Below are 14228 nucleotides of genomic sequence, written 5' to 3' on the forward strand. Positions count from 1 at the left end.
ATATGAATATATATCAGTCATTCCACATTTGATAACAGATGATTCATGAGATGAAACAGTTTATACAAGTTATATTTTGTGCCTGTCCTACTGATCCCTTAGATTTAGTGTGTGCGTGTGTGTGAGATATTGAGTGAGAGAGAGAGAGAGCCTCCTCATGGCTAGAAACAAGTGTCAGCTGGAAAAATATTCTTCATGCTGTTGCATATAGGAAAAACCTTTCTGAGTAGTTGTCCACATTCTTACATGCTTAGCCCATGACCCTTTTGATTAGAGACTTTTGTCATAAGACAATCACTCTCTCCAGTCTCTCAGCTCTATTCCTCAAAGGGAATTTACAAGATACCTTTCAAGATACCCTACGAACTTCACTTAATAAAACTACCAGATAAAAAAAAAATCATGGACTAAATATAGACATTGGATTTGTGGTACATTATAACCTGCCTGTCATCTGATAAACCCAGGTAACCTCTCTACATTTTACCACTGGTCAACATTCCCTTCTTTTGTTTCCTCCCCATCTACATGTTTCACACCAATTAACTCCTATCCCCTCTGGTCTTCTCTGCCACACACTTGCATTTTCATAGACCGGCATTTTGCATATTGACTCTATTTTACCCTAGAGAGTACGCAAACACCAGCAGACTCTCTTTATGCCTGAAGAAGGGTGCTTGTGTCCAAAAGCTTGTAAAGCTCAGTTTTTCCAAATATTCATTTGGTCTAATTATGGTTATGTGGCATCCCATAGTTTTTAAGCTTCCTTATGGGAGAGTTAGAGAGATGTACTACACACTCTCTGCAGGAGGGAAGTCAGGTGCATTAAATTGTTAAATGCACAAAAACTAGAATAGTTGGCGCTTCAGATATTTTTTCACTGCTCACAGTTCTAAAATGCTTAGTAGGCACAATTCTCATAATGGTCAAGCTAAGTTTTAGAAAAACAAAACAAGCTCCCAATAGACTGCTGTCTCCAAATATTGCCTGGATGTTTCTTGTGCATAAAATGACATTCTGAAGGGCAGAACGCACATTTTTACCAAAGCAGATTCTGTTTACGTTTCAGAAAAAGATTCTCTAATAACGTGGGGATGTGAGGTTTTAAAAGCAGCATTTATTGCTGTAGCAGAAGATTGCCCCCTGTTATTAGAGCCCTTCAGCTGTGATGATTCTGTTCCATTAGCAAGATCTGTAATGAATGTAGTTTAGCTTAAAAGTGGGTGGAAAAGTTTGATCATGCTTTCTTTTTGTGTGTATTATAGGAGTATTTTCTAATAAATTTCTTTCATTGATATGTACTAGATATAATTTAATTTAATGAGCATCCTGCGTTTTATGAAAATTTCTCTTGGCAGGTCTTATATCCGTAACTGAATTCTCACTTGTTTTTACTCAAACATATTTATGAATTTCAGCTTCTTGCAACCATTTCAAAATACCAAACCAATCTAGTACAGTTAGTGAATTTGGAATGTAGCCATCAGATTAGGGATTCAGGATTTTGAGAATGACATGTTCTATTTCATAGCCATGAAAATGAACAGGTTTATTCTCCCTGATCTGGAATATTTCTTAACTTTGATTTTACTTGAGTTAAATGCCAGAAGAGCAGGGCAACATATGACTTCCACATATTTTGCAGTAGAACAGTAAAGTGATTATGCCTTCATTCACAAACCTGGTAGAAAACATTCAAGGCTTAATTAACTCAAAGTCATATAATTTTACACATGGAAACTCCAGTTAATGAATAATTATTACAAGATAGTGATCAATTAATATCACAGGTACTGGTTCTGGACTGGCTATAGACAACTGGACTGCTGATTTAATTAAATATATTTGTAAACAGCCAACTTCTGGAACAGGCTTTTGATGTGAAATTTCACTAAACTCTATGTGTTCTAAATGCAGCTTAACTGATTGTCCAAAGGGTTTACATTGCATATATTTTTTTGTTTAATGATGGCTAGACTTTGACTGGAATACAATATTGCTGCAGTCGTACCAATATAGAATCAAATGAGCTGTTAAAAATTCCAAAAATTCAGCCTGAATTTGCATTTTTTATTTTATAAGAAACCAGGTTAGGGCTATGCTGCTGAAAAGCGCAGCTGCCACTGCTACTCGTATCACTAGCTTTTACAGAATAAAATAATTCTATTAGCTTTCTAAGTACCTGGCACAAGACCACAAAGAGTTTGATAGCACAGCAGTTATCAAGGGTGAAAGACACATTGCCATTTCTCTCTGTACACACTCGGCAGATGGCAAAATGTAAGGGTACTACACTATTGGCATCAGGGAGCATACAGCTTGTTAATGTTATCCTGTTTTTAATACCAAGACACTCATCCTGGAATCATTATGAGGGGCATGGTCTTGAAAACAATATCTTTTTTATTAGTTTATTAGTTACTTTTTAAAATAAAAGTGCGGTTTTGTATTTCTGGAATACTTAGAGGCGATTGAATATATTTTGTAAAGAGGATAAAAAATCCTTTAGTTTTGTCTAATTTTTTAGTAGGTTTTTATCAAACTATACATTTTCTCTTTTGTTTGTAGTAAATTCAGATTATGCTGACCTTGTTTTTATTACAGAATTTTAAATTGTTAAAAAGGCTTTAGCCACCTCTACTTCTGTGACCATTTACTCTTAAGACTTTGTGGGAGGGCGGGGGGCTCTAAGAGTAGATCTCTCTTGTTCCTGAATCAGATTTGGAGGATTATTCTACTAAAGGGTTAGGGTACTGACAAAGATGGATTATAAAGTGAACAAAATACCCTGTACCTCTTTCTTCTCCCAAATTTCCCTTGAATAATTCTTTGCATTTCTTTTGTCAGCTGGCAACTCTTGAAGAATTAGGCTGAATTCTGAAATTAAATATATTTTATTGTAGAAGAGCTCTCCTGAAACAACCATGCCCATGTTGATGTGTGGGTACTAGATTTTTCAGATATTTTCCTCTGTTTTTATTGTTTATCAAGAAAAGGGGAAAATGCAGCAGGAGAAATGGGTAGGCCTTATTGGGATGGGGCGCATAGCAATGGATTTAGGTGCCAAATTGGGAGCTGTAGTGATGCTAAATCTCCTTTGTAAAATTTGTAAATGAGTGCTGTTTCCAAATCCCTCAGTGCCATCCATTCTCATCAGTTCTTTTTGTATTTTTCCCCTTGTTTACCTTTAGGTTCTCCTGGTTGCTCCATCTTTCTGTTTCCCTTAGAAACCAAAACACTCAAACAGCATACAACAGCCACATGCAAGGTCCTAATCTAAGGACAAGGATCGTTGGTTATGCTTACAAAATAACCATATCTTGAAAAAACCAATTCTGAAAAGGCTCATGGTAGATAAATTAATTGTGAGTTTCTAATGTGATGCTTTAGCCAGGAGGGCAGACTTGATTGTTGTATGAATAAAAGAAGTATGGATTATTTCTGCATGTGGTATTAGCAAGATGACTAATAATACATTGTGTCCAGTTATGGTGTTCACACTTCATAAAAGATGCTGACAAATGTGAATGGTTTCAGAAAAGAACTAAAAATGATTCAAAGCCTGGAAAACATGCATTACAATAGAGACTAGGAAAGCTGAAATTATTTAATTTATCCAAAAGAAAGTTAAAGAGGTGACTTGATTATAGTCTGTAACACCATTCCTGGGGAGAGATTTCTGGTGGGAGTTGTTTGTTTGGGTTTTTTGGGTGGGGGTTGGTTTTTCTTGCTTGTTCTGTGTAGGAGATGAGGCTTCATTGTAAAACCTATTAATATATAGCTTTTTACTCCTCAAGGTCAGAAACATCTACATGGTAGGCCCAGCTGCATGAGCACCATGAATTTACAGCTGTAGCCATGTAAATTGCTCAGGGTGCCAGATTAATTTGGGAGTAGCTGTAACAGTTTCAAGGAAGCATTGCTTTGTTTCAGTCTGTGGGAGCAGGTTGTCAGACTGTATGGCAATGGTTCTCAACCTTTTTTTAGAGTCGAGGCAGCACTGAGTAGACTAGAGACACCCCTCAGAAAATGGCATCTCAGTTTTTGCTTGTTTTTTGACTACAGAAAAATAATAGAGCAATTCTTCTGTATAAAGAACACAGAAAGACAGGAGGTCATAATATGTTTAATACTATGGATTAAATCTATATTTTTTCATGTGAAACATGTTTGCACACCTAACAGTGCCAACATTGTGCAGCACTCCATAGCCCCCCGACAATGATCTCAGGACATCCTGGGGTGCTATGGCATCCTGGTTGAGAATCACTGGTGGATAGATTATCATAAGTGAAATAATGGTTGTGGAAGTTTCCAATTTCTACTACATTTCCACGCCCCCCTCATCTCTTGTAGCATAGCCTGGCAAACTAGGATAGTTTCCCCCCTCAGTTTGGGAAACTGATGTTCTAATATCCTCCTCCTGATATACCTTCTGATATTTTTTTCTTGAAAAAAGGAAGAAATAAAGGGAAATAACTCAGAAAATTATTACTACTTACAATCCAAACTGAAATTCTGCTGAGAGCATTTTGGTCTGGCCAATGAGGGCAAAACCCTATTAGTTTTAAAATAGAGATTGATAATTTTATGAAAGAGATTGTATCATGTGATTTCCTATAACAGCAGAGTACCAGGTGTGATGACTCCCCTGGCAATCCTGTGTTTATATATTGGGTATTTAAACATAAATGCTATGTATATTATGTTGTCATATTTTTATCATGTATGTTATATCTTGTAAAACATATAAAACATCAGTTAGTAGTGATTGGTCCTCCAGTTTTGTGAAATATGTTTTGCTGCAGTATATCACTTACAAAAACCCTTGTAGAAGTGCACGTCTGGAAGTTTAGAAGAGAAATCCAGTTGTATATATTAGGAATTCAGCTGCTGATATGGTTTTAATAAAAAGAAAATGAGGAGGAGGGGAGAAATATAGGTAGGATTTTCTATTGTAATTCCACATTCAGTTCTTCCAGGTTACACCAGTGTAACAGCAGAATTTATGTATTTGTACATGGGTGTAGCTACGTGCACATTTTACTGCAGAATAGACTAATTAGCTCCTCAGTAAAACATCACTGTCTACATGTGCAGCAGTATTAGGGCTCAGTAAACTAATTTGCTCTGGTGTAAGATAGCGCTACTGTCTTATAGCGGAGTAATTTACTACACTGGAATGCACATTTAGACTCTGACCAAGTTGTACGTGGTCAGGCCAGCCAGGCAGGGGCCTGCTCCGCCCCCTCTCAAATTGCAGCTGATCCAGGTGAACGTATAAATGCTGTGCCTGGGAGCAGTTTACTTGGGCTCAAATTGCTCCAGAGTTTATTGTTTTGCATTAATTGCATGTGTAGATGCACCCATCGTTATCTAAATTATTACTTATTATATCTTTGATCTTTGTTTTTTTCTAACGTGCTTCCTGCTGGTTCTGTTAAGGTTGCATGCCTGTAATTTCTTTGCATTCTCCTGGGTGCCACTCTTAAGGGTTCTAGCAAAATTTATAGGCTAATATTGTACATGTTGGTCTTGCACATCTGAGTACTAAGATGAATTCTGTCCTGCTTGGAGTATACCTTAATTTTTCTAATAGGATGATTCTAGTTTTCTTCAATATTTCATTGTTTGATCCTTAAGAAATTCATCTGACACTGTCACCTGTTTTCTTTATGTAGTTATTAGGAAATAATTTATTTCTAGTTATACTGACTAGTATCCACTAGTCATAGTTTGTTGACCATCAGATTATGTTAGAAAAAATAAACACATTACTTGGGATTTCTCAAAGATGGATACTTTGAGACTAAGAAGGAAAAGTGAAAATTATTCTCCATTTATAGAATGTTCACTGTTTGTACAGAATTTTTTATAATGTGGTACTAATGAGTGTGTTGCTCATCAGCTTGAACATTGAGAGCAAGAGTATTTCACAAATTGAAATGGATAATACTACTTTGGCATTTCTTGGTAGATATCCTGAATCATGTACTAACTTCTTACATTGCATGCACAGTTCTTAATAAATATAGTACAGAATGTGTAGTAAACTATATCTTAGCCTTTTTATCCTCTTTGGATTAATTATTACTTTTTGGATTATCAATATCATTTTCTAAATTTATATATTCTTTATCTGTATTTGATTTTGTATGATTTATATATATTTGATTTTGTATATTTCTTTAACTTGTGGTGGTGGTGGTGGTTTTTTGTTTTGTTAACTACTTTCTATCATAAATCTAGCTTTATTACCAGGATTGGCCTTTAAATATTGTCATATGTTTGCTGTTAGATAGTTCATTAGGAAATAGTTCCCGAACTAGGGATTATGACCCCAAATGAATTCACGGCCTATTACATGTAGGGGTGCTAGTCTTAAAAAAATTCAATGATAGCAGTTGAACTTGGAGAAGAAGCTAGGTTGCTACCAAGAAAGATTGGGAATCACTGCCATATGCCCAGTGTATAGATTCATATTTCTATATTTCATTTTCCATTGCTATTTTATGTATCACTAACACTAAATAAACACCTGTGATTTAAAATTTGCAGAAATCTTTTATTCTAATTGCCTTTCTTACTACAAACACTGTACTTCAATCATTATTTTTAATTTTTTTCAGCATATCCTATTAGCGATGAAGTTTGTCATGGCATTCTTAATACCTGATAAACCACGAGATATCCAGATAAAATTGGCCAGGTTGGAATTTGAATCTCTAGAGGCTCTCAAACAACAGGTAAGGGAAACTCACTTGGCAGAAACACCAAGAGAGGCAATTAATGGAAATTTTTACTATAAGAAACTAGCATTTTAAAGGGTATGTGTTGTATAGATAAAAATGTAAAAAAAAAAAAGAATGCTCATTAAAAAAAGATTTTATTAAAGGGTCTTACTCTTCTGCTTTAGGGTCACACTGATCACCAGATTTGGGGTCAGGAAGATTTTTTTTCCCCAAGGTCAGATTGGGAAGCACTTTGGACGTTTTTGCTTTTCTTTGTGTCTTGAGGTTTGATCCTCAAACAAATATCCCCTCAACCTATATTAACCAAAAACTTTATTGACATTGCAGTGGCAGGACATTGGCAGTGCCCTTATTTCTGTTTTTTTCTGTAGTATGTTGTAGATTCATGTTTTTTCTGGTTTTCTTCCACATGATTGTTTGAGGTATTGAAGTAATGATCTGGTAGATTCTTTGGGTAAATGGTTGCCTGTGAATGCAGAGAACTAGACTCTGGCCCAGGATGGCCTTTCTCATCCTGTATTCCATTGAAAACCATTTTTGATTGGAATTTAAGTATCCCTTTGTAAATTTGCAACTAAAGCAATGCTCATCACAAGCAAAGAAAAACAAATATGAAAATGAATAGTATATTTTAATTGTGTACTTTGAGTGAAAAACAATATGGAAATAGCATTGATGTTTAAAAGTCAATTAGGTTTGCAGAGATGTATTCATATTTTGATAGTTAAATAGGGATTAAAGTTTGTTAATCTGACACAGTCTGTTTAATTTTAGTCAAATGTGTCACTTTAGATGCTGTTTAGTTATTTTTAGTGTTTTTATTTATAGTAATATTTATTTTTTCTTCACAAAAAAGTTCAAGATCTGTGAATGCAAAGCTCTGCGTAAGGATGATGTCTATTATTGCTGGTCAATGAATATTTTTCTTCTCTGAAATGCTACTGTATGTGAATAGTGGTTGGCTACTGTGTGAATGTTAGGCTCCTGCCAGATGTACAGGTAAAGGTGCAACAAGATCTCATTTGTGATCCACACAATCTCCTGTTTGGGATTGAGCATCAGACCCTATCAGGCCTTGTTGCTGGTGCAGGGGGAGCCTAGGATCATGATCTTGGGCTACCCCTGCCACAGTAAGCAGCAAGGTCCTGTGGCTAGGAGCCCCATCAGCTGATCTGCATCATGCCCTCAACAGCTGGGAGCCCCATCAGACGTGGGCTCCCAGCCTCCTGGGTGTTTGGTACACCCCTGCAGCTATGAGTTCCATCACATGATGGGGCTCCCGGCCACAAGGGCACACCTGCCCACACGTTCAACTAATGGCATCATAGATACTAGCCGCAAAGTTATTACACTTGTTTTTGAAATAACTTTGCAACTTACTCATTGTTTTATGATGCCATTGCTTTAATGAGTGGCTGAGTCACAAGCTAAGATGTAAATAACTTGTTAATCATATTGTAAGTGTAATGTGTGACGGGGCCTTATTGTAAGCGCACTTGGTATGGAATTTTTAAAATCACTGAAACATTTGTTGAGAAAATTAATCAAAGACTATATGAAACATTAAGTGAAACTGATGATTTAAATGACATTTATGTTTAGAACTTTCTCCTCTTACTTTAGGAATCGGATACATTTCAGCATTGTTTAACAGCCATCCAAGGTGCCCTACCAAAATAAGGAGTTAAATTTTTGTACTGCAAAATATTGTAGGCAAATGCTTATGGAGCAAAAATAAAGGCGATATTGGTATAAAGATAACTAGTCTGAGGAGCGGGAGAGAAATCTTTTGGGCGGAGCATGCCCATGTGGCTACCCATTGCAATCCATTTTTTGGGAAATCTGTGAAGTGGGAAGAGCAGTGTAACTAGTAAAGAAGAAATTTTGGAGAGACTTCAGTTTAAAAGAGTTTTAACTGAATGATCATATAACAAAGTATGGATTTACAGGGTAAGGATTAGCAAATATTGCAGTTAAAGTACATAAAATGTGAACAGAAATGTACATCACATTGCAGTGTAGGCATACCCTGAGAATATTGTAGGTATAGGTGGGTAACCTTCCTTACTTTGTGATCTTTGTGTGGAGATAGAAAATACACTTTTTATAAATTCTTCTGTGACATCTGGCAAAATGCCATTTTATTAATATCAGACAGAGTCCTGAAACTTTACATTGTCATCACAGTTAAAAACCCACAGGCTCATATGACAGGTGTCCCTATCCAGGTCAAGACTGTCTTCCAAAATAAAACCACAAAAATAGAATTGAAATTAAAATAGAATATAAAGCATCATAGTTTAGTTTGCAGTTCTCTAATGTATTGAATGTGTTACCAGGAGTCAATAGTAGTCTCACATATTCTTTTCTTAACATTAAAAAGAACAGAATTGCTCTATTTTAGTTGTTCCTTTTCTGTTTTCATTTGGTAGACAAGCAAAACTAGGTCATCCACAGGAACATTAAGCACAAGTGAATACAGCTACCTTCGGTTAGAATGTGCCACTTGGAATCTACTAAGTCTGTTTCAATGTGAATGTATTTGTCAGCAGTTAAGAATTAATCTCCTACCCTTGTATCTCTGCATTCATTACCATAATATATGCCTGAGCCCCAATTCTTCAGGGTTTGTTTTATTAATCCTGCTGACAGATGGGCATTCTGAATTTCAATAAGAATCAAAACCCTCTGGTTCTTCTGTGCTACTTTCAGTTTTCATCCAACTGCAGGATAGAGGAAAAACCATTCCTACATTTAGGATATCTATGATAATATGCACAAGTAATCCCCATTAGATTTTATTGGTAGATTTCCCTCATCTACCTTGCTTTTCTATATATGTTCTGGCAAAATACGTGAAAAAAAAATCACTGGCAATGTGAACAAGTATTGAGACATTTATTTAGCATGATTACAAGCTCTTTAGGTTCCAGATGTTAAAGAACATTACAGGTGGATCTTCTGCCAGGAAGTATTACCTTTTGGAGTTTAACTCTCATTTTAATTTCTCCAATTTAAAGAATTTACGTGGAGTTAGTTGCCCAATGCCCTAAGTTTCTCCAAATTAACTTTTTAAAAAAAGCAAAGGCCAATATGTTTGTGGCTCAGATGTCACTTGACAGCTGTGTCCTTCTCACTGTTACGTGCTGTGTATCCTCTCCCTTTCTTGACTGCTGTCCCTAACACCTGCCAACACACACACCATTTTAATGCATACAATCAGTATTCAAATCATTTCTTTTTCCAATTATTTTATTCTTGCAGAAGATTCTGACTGCGAAACAGCTTGCAGAGTTCTGCTTCCTCTAGATAATAGATATTAAGTGTACATCACTTGTGAAATTTTGACTTTTTCATTAGTGGTTGAGAAGACTTCCAGCTCTTCCATGTCCTAGCTGATTCATAGCATCTCCTTGAGTCTGATTTTAGGGACTATCATAGGGCATGTCTAGACGAGCACTCATTTTCCTGTTGCAGCATCTCAAAGCAGTTTGAGATGCTGCACAAGGCACTCTGGGAACAAAAAAATGCAATGTAGTCTCTTAATTTGATACTGGGAAATCCTGGTATAAAAAAAAAAAAACTCCCTGCAGAAAAAAAAGTGACGCAGGGAATGTCATACTCCAGGAGCATGCTCTGAAGCAACCAGAGACTTTGCTGTCCAGAGAGATGCTGTGGCATCTGGGAGCAGGGCAAGACTGCGGTGTAACCTGGACCCAGACACCATCTCCAGTGAGTAGGGATGTGGGGGTCAGGGTTTGTGAGCCCCAGTCACAGGCTTCCCAGGAACGGCATGGGGATCACTGGGGTCTGGGCACAGGCAGAGCGAGCAGAACAGCAAGGGCTGGCACTGCTTAGAGCCACAAAGTGGCAGGTGGAACAACTGAACTTGTGTCCTGGTGCTGGGATGGAGTTGCTGTTGGGAGGGAGCTAGTGAGGGGCACTGTGGGGATGCTGTGGGTTGAGAGTGAAGGGCAAGGCCATGGGCAGGGTACCGGCATATCGCTGTTGCTCAGCACCCCACGTCCCGGTGAGTGAAGGGGGCAGGGGCAGCTCTAATTTTTCTACAATAAAAAAAACAAAAGCAAATGGCAAAGTGTATAGATATTTATAATTCATTTATTATGATGATAGAGGCACTGGTAGGCTTCCAGATTGCTTTAAAATTGTAAATATATCAATAAAACATTGCCCAACTGATCTCTATATAGTGGTGTTTCAGTTTAATCACAGAAGAACACAGATTTTGTGTATTTTAATGAGAGAATTTGGGTTTTTTATCAGAGAATTTGCAAGTTTTAAACAGGGAACACCAGGATCTGCTGGTGAGACAAGTGTCGCGACCCAGACACAGGAGTCTGCCCAGGGCCAGCACTGGGGACCCAGCTGGAGGGCAGACAAGAAGCTACTTTAGGTTAGGGCTGCTTTAGCAGTCCAGTTGGCACAACGGGCTAGTGTCCCCAGATACCACCTGGCTAGGCCTCACAAGCTCCTGAGGGCAAATAGCCCTGAGCTGCTCACCAAGGCAGGGTTTTATACTGCTGGCACCAGCAAAGGTGCTAGCCACAGTCTCTAGCTCCGCCTGGCAGAAGATCCTGGAGGAGCTGGGCAGGGTCAGTTTGCCTCAAGTGGCATGTGTTCAGGCACATGTGCTGAGATACAAATTTCTGGCACAAATTTGTGCTGCTGCTGTTTCTGCTGCTGCAGGTGCATGTGCAGACGCTCTGATAGTTCCCAGAAGTAGTTAAATACTTGTTACTAGAACTGGCTAGATGGAAAGTTCTGGTTCTTGAAGTTTCAAAATCTGGTTCATAGGAGAACAAAAACATAGTTTTTGCAGAGCTGTAATTCCAAAAAACTGTCATTAAGAAAACACTGAAATGCTCCACTTTGCATCTTTTTCTTTTCTTTTCTGTTAAATCCAAAATGAAAGTCTGTTCTGAAAATGTCAAAACAAGACATCTTGTTACAGTTTGATATGGGCCTGGTGACTGAGCAGCTCGAGAGGCAACACATGCTAAGTTCTAGATGCCGTAGCATTGGAACAATCAGTGAAGGCCTAGAGCTGTCTGCATGCCCAGCTGGAATGGCAGAATTTGGAGTTCCTTCAATGTTAGGCCAGTCCAAACTGCAGCCAGGATTTGAGGCCAGTCTTTCTGAATCGCACACATTCAGGAAAGGGAACATTGAAGGAGTCTTGTTATTTTTGTTAGTTAGCTTGTTAGTTTTTAATCATGAATTTATTGTTAAACTAGTGAATTCTTTCTTTGTTGTTATTTGGGAGCTGAGGGTTTATAATACAGGCAGTCCTCGGCTTACAACGTTTTGAGTTACAATGTTTCGTATTTACAACGTTTATAAATTGACACTCTGTTTTAACTTTACGACATCACCTTCGACTTTACAATGCTTGATCTGATGCAAGGCCATGCCAGTGAACAAATTTGCTGTGTCACCTATCTCCCTGGAGAACACCTGTCCAAACTTCCTTGGACACTTTCTTTAAGAATGCAGACAAGAGTCCAGAAAAAGCTGCAGCCAAGACTCCTGAGAAGACTCCAGCCAAGGACCCTTCAAAAAGTCCAGCCAAGAGCCTTTCAAAAAGTCCAGCAAAGTCACCTCAAAGAAGTCCTTCCAAATCAATATGATTGCTATTTACAATATAAGTACATTAATGTATCTATATTACTCATCTATAATTGATTGAGTACAAAATTCTGGGGTATTTTTGGTGAAAATAGGGTATCAGATCTTGGTTCAGGAACCAATCCCCCATTTATAACATTGTTTCTTATGAGAAAATTGGTTCCGAATTGCAATGTTTCGACTTAACCCATGATTTTCAGGAACCAATTGTGTCGTAAGTCCGAGGACTGCCTGTACTACTGCACCATGCTGGCTCCCTATTTATATATAAGGCTATATTACTACAATCTACAGTTGTACTTCCCTTACCATCTCCACCTCCTTGTGCTTTGGAAGTTTGTGTGAGAACGTCCTTCATAATTACTCCTTTGTCATCATAATTCTTCCCAAAAACTTTGGAAAGAAAATGTTCCAGTTTTGTTTTTTTCCTAAGAAAACTTTTCCAAAACAACAAGGAGAAACATTATTTTTATGTACAGCTTCTCTTGGGAAAGTAGAAAAGCTAATGTGGTCTTGTGGGCAGATATAGGATTTTGAAAAGTGGGGAGCAGATGATGTGGTGTATTGTCACATATAATGCACACATTTTTCTCCAGTTAAAGAGAAACTAGATGCTTTAAGAATATGCCAGGGGTCTAGCATTATGTTATTTGGAAATGTTGCTGGCTCTCCCAAGAAGATGGTTTTAAAGTTTGTGTGGAACAGGAATCAAAGGGTGGGGGGAGGTGCAACTGTATCACTGCACCCTCCCTTGGATCTGCTATGCCATTGGAAGTTTCAGTTCCTGGTATGGGCACCCAAGTTAGACAGGTGAAAAGGTAGGTTCACATGAAAGGAATTCAGGTGGCCCTGTAGATTTTGGATTAAATGCTAGACAAACAACAAGTCCTTGTGATACAATGCTAGGCAAGCAACCTGTCTTTAACTGATAGGTATTGGTAATTTCATCATGGCTGAACTGCGCTCTTCCACTCAAATGTGATACATGTGACAGAATGCAGTGAAACTTTGACTTAAATGCTGAATTTGCAACCAACACAGAAAAATAGCTGAATGTGAAATGAAACCGAAAACTTGGTAACCAAATAGGAAAGTCAGAAGTGCTATAGCCCATTTCAGTTTGAGTTGTTCAAAAGTTTTTCTTGAAATTAATGCAAGTTTGCAAAACTCTTTAATTTTGATGAGTTTCTGCTTCAACAAAAAAAGTTTTTTTTCTTAAAATTTCCTGTGATTTATGTATTTAAAAGGGCAGACCTACAGGTTGTATAAAAATAAAATGGGGTTTAATATTTCTGTTTCTTATATTTTTAAGAATCCAAACCTGTTGAATTCAACTTGCAATTGCAGTTCCTCCTTAGTGAGTCGTCAGGTGTCCCAAAATATCTTTTAATCTAAGGTTTGCATGTGTTTAGTTGCAGAAGGAATATTCTGCCAATATCATTTACTAGATTCTTGTAATTATCTTTTATATAAATTTTTCTGTCAATGTTAGCATTTGAGGAAGTGAGATATAATTAACCATAATGGAAACACACTGTGTTTAAACTTGCTCTCATGGTTCTAGCAATGGACTTTAATACTAAAACAAGACTGCAAAAAGTAAAACCCAAAGTCCAAAATTAATCGTGGGGTTTACTTCATTAACCCAAGTAGCATTTTCTGCATTCTCAGTTTTGTGACTGTATTTGTGATAACAGCTGAAAAAGTGAGATGACACCAAGTCTTTGCAGATTTAAGGAAAATTTAGGTTTATAATGAAAGACACTTAAGAAATACAATCTTAAATACAGATTTTCAAATATGTATAAATACTATGTGGTGATTAATTAT

At 37.3% G+C, this 14228-nt stretch overlaps 1 protein-coding gene across 2 annotated transcripts in view; it reads left to right on the plus strand.

Moving 5' to 3' along the window:
• The window catches only part of ANO10 (anoctamin 10), a 302528-nt gene that overhangs the window by 209275 nt on the left and 79025 nt on the right, over positions 1 to 14228 (plus strand). Inside the window, exon 13 of one of the 2 annotated variants that reach the window (XM_019508810.1) lies at positions 6630 to 6746. The exons of the other annotated variant lie outside the window; for it this stretch is intronic. Within the exon in view, the coding sequence (XP_019364355.1) occupies positions 6630 to 6746 (117 nt within the window). The remainder of the gene's footprint in view (positions 1 to 6629; positions 6747 to 14228) is intronic. 2 annotated transcript variants of the gene reach the window in all.

Source organism: Gavialis gangeticus, unplaced genomic scaffold (assembly GCF_001723915.1).
Source record: "Gavialis gangeticus isolate Ggan-Ray unplaced genomic scaffold, GavGan_comp1, whole genome shotgun sequence".
NCBI lineage: Eukaryota > Metazoa > Chordata > Crocodylia > Gavialidae > Gavialis > Gavialis gangeticus.